The sequence below is a fragment of the Mytilus edulis genome, chromosome 10, assembly GCF_963676685.1.
Source record: "Mytilus edulis chromosome 10, xbMytEdul2.2, whole genome shotgun sequence".
Classification (NCBI taxonomy): Eukaryota; Metazoa; Mollusca; class Bivalvia; order Mytilida; family Mytilidae; genus Mytilus; species Mytilus edulis.
In genome coordinates, this window is record NC_092353.1 from 21,769,379 (window position 1) to 21,778,314 (window position 8,936).

At 30.5% G+C, this 8,936-nt stretch overlaps 1 protein-coding gene across 1 annotated transcript; it reads right to left on the reverse strand.

The window, feature by feature from the left end:
- Positions 1 to 1,701: 1,701 nt before the first annotated feature.
- On the reverse strand, positions 1,702 to 7,774 carry LOC139490673 (chromatin modification-related protein MEAF6-like; the record flags this gene model as incomplete). Its single annotated transcript, XM_071277589.1, is given in 6 exon segments — positions 1,702 to 2,944; positions 4,233 to 4,263; positions 4,723 to 4,888; positions 5,582 to 5,618; positions 6,645 to 6,744; positions 7,659 to 7,774. Coding segments are annotated over 6 exon segments (465 nt in total), but the record flags the coding sequence as incomplete, so codon positions are not given.
- Positions 7,775 to 8,936: the final 1,162 nt, after the last annotated feature.

The following is an 8,936-nucleotide window of genomic DNA, read 5'->3' on the forward strand; positions in this document are numbered from 1 at the left end:
ATACCTTCCAGACTTATACACCTTACAATCATTCCATACAACAAATATACTTGACCTACTGCTTATAGTTCCAAAAAAAACCCGAGCAAATTACAAAAACTTAACATAGCAATAAACTGAAAACGAGATCAAGGTCAAACAAGAGGTTGTCAGAGCGACAGCAAACCAGATTTATTAACATTCATTTGTGTCCTGGCATTTCAATATCACAGGAACCATAACTGATGAACAGTGAAAGTGAAAAACGTCAATATCAAATGTGACCTCCATTTTGTCATCAGTAACAACATATTAAAATTTAAAAAGCTTTGGTTGAATGGTTCATGAGTAAATGCAACAACATGACTGGAAATACAATTTTTCAATCTTTCAAGAACCATGACTCCTGAACAGTAAAAGTTAAAAATCGTCATTATTGAACTTGACTTCCATTTTGTCATCAGTAACAACATAGTATAATTTGAAAAGCTTTGGTGGAATAGTTCATGAGTAAATGCACTGACACAACTGGAAACACCATTTTTCAATCTTTCAAAAACCATAACTCCTGAACAGTAAAAGTCAAAATTGGTGTTATTGAACTTGACCTCCATTTTGTTGTCAGTAACAACATATTAAAATTTGAAAAGCTTTGGTTGAACGGTTCATGAGTAAATTTCAATGACAGCATTTGGCTGCCGACCGCCGTACATCCCCAAATCAATAACCAACATTTTTGTCACAAAAATCAGGTTAATAAAACCTGTGACTGACATGAACATCATAAAATATTTCTATACACCAAATATAGTTGACCTTTTGCATAAAGTATTAGTAAAAGAACAAAACTCAACAACTTAACTTTAACCACTGAACCATGAAAATGAGGTCAAGATCAGACGACATCTGCCTGTTGCACATGTACACCTTACAATCCTTCAATACACAAAATATAGAAGACATATTGCTTATAGTATCTGATATATGGAATCGAATACCAAAACTTAACCTTGTTCACCATAAGAAATGAGGTCAAGGACAATGGACATATGACAGAAGGAAACTTCATAACATAAGGCATCTATATACAAATAATGAAGCATCCAGTTCTTCCACCTTCTAAAATATGAGGTTTATAAGAAGTGAACTTACGCTGTCAATGCCAGATCACTATCCCTATGTCAAGCTTTGTGACAGACGTCGCAGGCTTATTAAAAAACCCTTATAATCCATGTCAGACATTGTTTCAATTCCCAACAATTTTGCTGTTCGGTATTTTAGTTTTCCTCAAGAAAACAAAGAAATACCAATTTTCAAAGTAACTTAAGGGCATAAGCCGCATAACTATTGAACACAAAATGTAAATCAACAAAATCCAGATTGACCCGAATTTTATGGTTGATGACAGTTTTGAGTGAAGATTTGGCAAGCAGTACTGCAATTTTCATTTCAACTTGTGATGGAAAGCAGACATATTACACAACTATATAACTACCCTCCATATCAAGGCAGGGATATAAAAGAGACAGACACATCACGCTATGTAATGGAAAATCAATCAAGATGAGGCATTAATTAATGAAGTTACTGCTCAGCAAATATAAATCTAAAGTAGTATACTTCTAATGAACCAGTGAGTGTTTAATTGGTTCAGACATCTTACTCTCAGTAAAACAAGTAAAGGACATAATTTAAATTTAGAATGGCACAATAAAAAAATCATTTGTCATTGCAAAATGCTGTTTATTAAACAGAAATAGTGAATACAGTACAATGTAACTATCCAATTACTTCATAACTGATGACATGAAATGAATTTCACAATTGTTATTTTTTTTACAATTTTATTTTCAATGATCAAAAAACATTTATTACAGACATGATTATTCCTTCAACATGCAATGTTCACAATCAATATGAAAGAAAATAAATGATACATAAAACATCACATAAAAGGATAAAATGAAAGTACAAATTATTTCAGATATACAATATTTATGGTCAATTTGGATACAGTTTTTCTTTAAAATCTAATTTCATAGCTACGTTAATTGCTGTTTATTTTTAATTCTGTAAGACGTTTTTCTTTCTTTTATCTATAGCTAATATCATTGATTTCTGTACATAACAAATATTGTTACACTGATGGTAAACTGTTAGTTTATTTCATTACTTTTGCCATTCTGTTATCCCCTATACTATTACTCATATATCATGTATTTTTGATATATATATACAACAACACTGAGATTTTGATGCTTTTTATACCCATTTTCTGCTCTTAAAACTACTACTTATTTCTGACACTTTTAAAAATGTGGAGATTTAGATGTAAAAATTTACACTGCAATAGCAGCTACATAATTTGAATTTGGATATAGTCAGAGGATTCAATAGAAATAAAAGTTAAGCATCAGAATCATCCTAAATCACAAAAGATTTCACTGAACATGACTTAAATTACATTTTGAAATTTATATAAAAAAAAAATTGTTTAAAAAATTTATCTAGTGAATCAATGTGAATCTCAAAAATCAATTGTTTTGCAAAATAAATACACAGACATTAGATAGAAATATAGATTGTAAAAAAAAATGTTTTCAATAGTATCGTCACTGATATACTATGCAATATAAGATGTGGCTGTACTTTTCAGATGATTATGAAAATGTTTTGAATAAAACACAATTAACCAGTCTATCAATGATCAATATACATGTATTAAAAATCAATTACACATGACAAAGATGATTTTCACTTCTGCTAAAACCTTGATACAAGTTTACATGCTCCATTGATGTTTATCTTGTCTCTCTAGAATTGTGACCAACAGAACAGATGTACATCTCTGCTTTATTAAAGTTTATCAACAATAAAATGGACATGTAAAAACTGTACAAGGCTGGACAGCACTGTCAATTCTTTTGGACTGGATCACACCAATAAACCTTTACTCCCCTGTCCCCTGCAAGACAAGACATGACAATTATGTATAAAGCAACTTGTAAGGAGAAATTTCAAGCACTGAATTAATTAAAGAACCTTAGTGAGCACGCTCACATACCCCACCGTCCCCACATTGTCATTGGAGAAATGAAATAAGTGTAAGAAAAGAAAATTGTATAAGAAAAAAAAGTTGAATCATAATTTTCTGTCAATATGCACATCTACATAGTATGTCCTTATTATCTACAAAGTTTCATGAAATTCTGTTGTGTGGTTTCAGAGGAGTTGCGATTACAAACTGTTGCAGAAGTACATTGAAGCAAATAAGTTCAAAGGAGCATAACTCCTAGAAAGAAAAAAAAATTGTAATTTCCTATCAATATGCACATCTACATAGCATGTCCTTATTATCTGAAAAGGTTTCGTGAAATTCTGTTGTGTGGTTTGAGAGGAGTTGCGATGACAAACTGTTGCAGTAGTACATTAAAGTAAATAAGTTCAAAGGGGCGTAACTCCTAGAAAAAAAATTGAATCGCAATTTCCCGTCGATATGCACAACTACATAGTATGTCCTTATTATCTGAAAAGGTTTCGTGAAATTCTGTTGTGTGGTTTGAGAGGAGTTGCGATGACAAACTGTTGAAGTCGTCCATTAAAGTAAATAAGTTCAAAGGGGCGTAACTCCTAGAAAAAAATTGAATCACAATTTCCCGTCGATATGCACAACTACATAGTATGTCCTTATTATCTGAAAAGGTTTCGTGAAATTCTGTTGTATTTTTAAATTGAACACACTTTTAGATAAAGGAGTTATATCTTCCTATCAATCTAAAGATTGATTTAACAATCAAATAATATTCTCAAGATGTTTTTATGACAATAGTGTCAGGTATGTTCATGTTTCTCAAAAAATAAATATTTTAATTTTCTCATTTCAACTATCTGCATTTTAGAAAAGCTTTCAAAATTTGCCTAAATTTGAGATTTCCTTGATAATAGAATTTAGTTAGTTCATAACTTTCTTTGAAAGGATTTTTTTAGTAAATTTCATTATTTTTTTCTTTTCCTTCTTCAAAGTGAAAGTCCAGGACTTCATTTGTTCTTTTATATAACTTGTCTCTAGATATTTGACATCTTAAGGTAAAATAAAAGACAATTTCAAACAAGGTAATTACATGATCAGGTAGTCTAGTGAAATGCAATTGAGATGAATATCAGAGAGCCAGAAATTACCTAGGGAGGCCACTGTTAGAAAGGTTTTACAATACTTTTTTGTGATGTAAACAGATTAATTAAAGTTAACTTACATCTTTTCCTCTCCGTAATTTTACATCCTGCCTGAAATAAAAGATTTTGTTACAGTTTGAGGTGATTGACAATACAAACATACCAGAATGACATAATCAGCATTCTTCATTTCAGTTCAAAATAAGCACAATTTAGTATGACTTTGATAGACTTCAATAGATTTCAACTATAGTGACTGAAGATGCCATTGCCAAACAGTATGCACAGACTTCTAATGTATAAAGTAGGAAAAAACAGGTGAACAAAAAGAAAAACAATTCTTAGTTTGCAATATTGTGTAAAACTTTTGACTTTTATCTAGCATTTGCAAAAGAGCCATTCATGTTTGAACATATAAAATATAAAGTACTCAAATTAACTGATATATTACTATTACTATACAACTAAAAGAATCCCTTTAAATACTAAAAAGAACTTGTGAAAAGATAAAGGACCTCAGTTTAAGACAATCAACCCACTATAATTCTATAAATATTTGTAAATACTTACTTGTGTCGAGATTTACTTTTACTTTTCTTGTGTCGTAATGGACCCCCACCTTTGTGTAGTTTCCCAGAATGTGACGGAGGAGGGCTGTCATCTTGACCATTTGTCTGGGGTGTATTAGCACCATTCTGATTGTTCTGTGAATCTGGACTTGAAGGCTCACGATCATCTGAAAATTCATACATATTTATCTTAGTGAAACATGAATATATTTCTTTTTTTAAGTTAATTTAACATATATTTCCTTTTTCAAGTTATTTTAACAGACTATATAGAAAATTGATTTAACTGTAAAAATGTTATTGTTCTTCAAAATTATTGATTGTTAATAGTTATCAAGTTGTTGCTGTCGAACTATTCATACATGTAAGAAAGGCTTTCAAACACCTGTGCATGTATGTACAACATTATTCCATATAAAACATAAATGGGGAATGTGTCCATAGGACACAGATGATGCCCCTACTTGTATAAAACATTAAAAGGGGACATAACTCAAGAACAGTCAGTGACAAAACCCAAATTTGCACTTGATCAGAGTCTTGTGGTAATAAGCATTGTGTATAAGATTACTAATATTTGGTTGAGGCAAACTAAAATTTGAGAACAAAAAAAATAAATTCAGATATTTTTCTATTTGTAAAATGGCATCTCTAGAATGGAAAAAGTGAGGCCACAAAAATTCAAACTCAATCTGTGTTTTTTGGTAATAAGCATTGTTTATAAGTTTCATATCATTTGATATAGGCAAACTTAAGATAGAGAACGGAAACCAATTTGAGGACTTACATGTATTATGGAGGGATTTACAGACAGACAAGGTTAAATCTTTATGCTACTGCGGGGGCATAAAAATACTTACTATTTTTGTTCAACTGGTCAACAATGCCACTGACAGCCTGAAAAGGAAAAACAAATTTATTCAAAATATCCAAAGAAAAATTAAATCTGTATATTCAAGTCATTAGTTTTTATTGAAAGACAGTTGATCGTTTCCGATCATTGATTCCCATTTCATTCTACAAAAATAGTGCTTGCAGAAATGTTCTCTTTGTTTTTCTTTTTATACATTACTATCAAATTATTTACTTCCTAAAAAAATGTTTTGATTTATTACAATATACAATTATAAACTTTTGTAATCTTTATAATATTGATTGTTTGGTTTATATTTAGTGGCAAATATTTCATGCATGTTCAGGATCTTTTATTAAAGACACAACCAGATTATCATTCCTTAATGCATGTAATGAGGACTGTTAAAACATGTAAATAGACATGATAGAAGTTCGGTTATAGATTATGATAATATTTTTACCCCAAGAGATCAGTAAGGTTTCAATTCAGGTTCATGTTATTCCAAGAAAAAGAACAATTGTACAATGAGGGTGGTAAAGGGTTATTTTCTTGCAACGTGTTTTGCCATTTTTATTTTACATGCAGCTGTGAAAAAGGTTCGTTATTCACCGTGTTTTGTGAAATTGGTAAAAAGATCAACGTGCAGGAAATTTGTAATTGTTTGCTTATCGTGAAATGGCTTTATTTCGCGATCTTCCGCGCAGACATCCCCCTTTACACCCCTCTACAATGAGGTTGGACCACCTTGATAATCACAGGATAATCCCACCACAAAATGTGGATTCAATTATTTATGTAGGTACACATTTTTGTTGATTGAGAAATAAATGGTATTTTCATGAATATTTGATTTCATGGTTAGGAAAAGTTTGTTTAAAAGCCTATAGCCAATAAACAGTTGGATTCATGGTTTCCATTAACTCACAAAATCAACAATCATTGATATCCTATATGAAAATAATGAAACACAGCCTAGAGATATTTGTTCATTGTATTTTTGGTGGTGTGTTAATGTTGGCAAGTATCCCACCTTTTTCATATCTCATTATATCTAAAAATAGACTTACAGCTGCTGATGTGACTGAAGATTTTGAAAACAATCTGTCAGCATCTTTAAACTTCCTGTTTCTCTTGTCACCTTTACTGTTGGTGTTTCTAGAAAAAATGCTATTTTCAGCAAAAAAGAAAATGTATTACTATACTGCTACACAACAAACATGCCAAAACATGCAGAAAATTAATAAATAATGAAAATTATATACTACTTCATTCATACATTTACAACAAGCTTTGGAGAAAAATATCAATACTGCACTTATAATATTCTACAAACATGTAATTTCTTGTTTTACATCACTGTAAAAAAACAAAGAACTACAACTTCTAAGCAAAAATAGTCCAACATGCCTATAATAAAGAAGTAAATAAGGTAAGCGCAAATCTTTGTACATAATGGTCATGATGGTATTTAATATAAGCAAAAATTAAGCATGTAGCTTAAATTCAGCAAAAATATGAACAAGAAGCTGTCTAGACAAGTAAACCATGTATATACATGCACATGAACCATGCATGTGGTAGAAGAAACTGTTAGTTTTGTAGTCCTATGCCACTAAAATTGTAACTTTCAATGATATCCTGTCCATAAACATAATTAATCATACAATCTGTCATGGTGACATCTACAAATACCACATTAGAACATTGTAAAATGATTGTAAAAAAATATCAAATATATTTGTACCATTTTTCTTTTTTTTACTTCCAAACCACTGCATTTGTTTGAGAATGAAAAAGATATTAGGAGACTATATAGATACATATTATATGTTTGCCAATTTGTATCAGCTCTACACGTGTAAATAGTAAATGTATAGTAGAGTTGTTAATTGAAGGATAAAATGAAATTATGAGTTGTCATCTGACATCACATAATCATTTGTCTGTACACATGTATGCTGTTCTCTTGTTTAGAATTAAACAGCACGAACAGTAAGTCATAAGAAGTCCTAATGTATAATGACTTACACTAACAGTTACACTATAAAAAATGAATGTTATTTGCTAAATTCATTGCTTACTTGGTATTTGCAAGGTATCTGTCCCAACCTCTGATGATATTACCATACAGCTGTGTATCTTCCAAGTAACTGCCTTCAAATGCATATATCTGTCTCTCTAAGTTTGCTAAGGTGTCCTAAAATGTTTAAAATCAAATTCTTGTTTATATGATTTCTAATAATGTCTGCTGTTGCTCAATGTAACATTGGGTGATTTCAAAATCATTAATAGAGCACAGCATTGTGGCCATGACATTTGGAAATTTCCTGAAGCATACATAAGATTTTCCTTAAATTAGTAAAACAGTTTGTAGAAAAGTATGATTTATTCACCATTGACTACAGGCTTTCAACCCCACTTGCTGCAAACTTGGCTATACATGTATCATACGGGACCAGTCTTTTTTTTTTAAGGAAACAAGACTACCTTTGAAAGCATTTGACCTATCAAAGAAAGTATGGCCATCCAAGCCATTTCAAAGCTGAATGAACTAGCTGAAACTGGGATTAAATTACAACGCTTGGGTTGACAGGCTAATTCATATCCAAAATTATTTACAGAAGGCAGATAAGTTCAAAAAACATTCAAATTTAGTGTGTACATCCAATATGGTGCCCATGGAAATCACAATTGCCGCCATGTTCAATGTACACACTAAAATTTAAAATAATCTTTATGAACTTACCTGCTTTCTGTAAATTATTTTTAAGTTGTAAAATACATCGATTACATATTATTATTTGATAATCAATGTTTGAAACTTTCAAATTGAAAGTCACCAATATGTGCTAATATTAAAATTTCAAGTGTTATTTGGTCATAACAAGCGTTACGGTACCTCGAATGACCGAATAACACTGTTATTATCCGAATAACACTTGTAATGACCGAATAACACTTGAAATTTTAATATAAGAACATTTTGGTGACTTTTAAACATTGATTATTAATTATTGGTATATTATCGATGTATTTTGTAACTTAAAAATGATTTACAGAAAGCAGATAAGTTCATAAAAAACTTTAAAAATTTAGTATGTAGATCCAATATGGTGACCACAGAAATCACAATGGCTGCCAAGTTTGATGTACACACTAAATTTAAAATGATCTTTATGAACTTATCTGCTTTCTTTAAATCATATTTATGTTATTAAATACATCGATAATATATTATTATTCAATAATCAATTTTTAAAAGTCACCAAAATGTGCTAATATTAAATTTTCAAGTGTTATTCGGTCATTACAAGTGTTATTCGAGTAATAACAGTGTAATTCGGTCATTCGTGTTACCC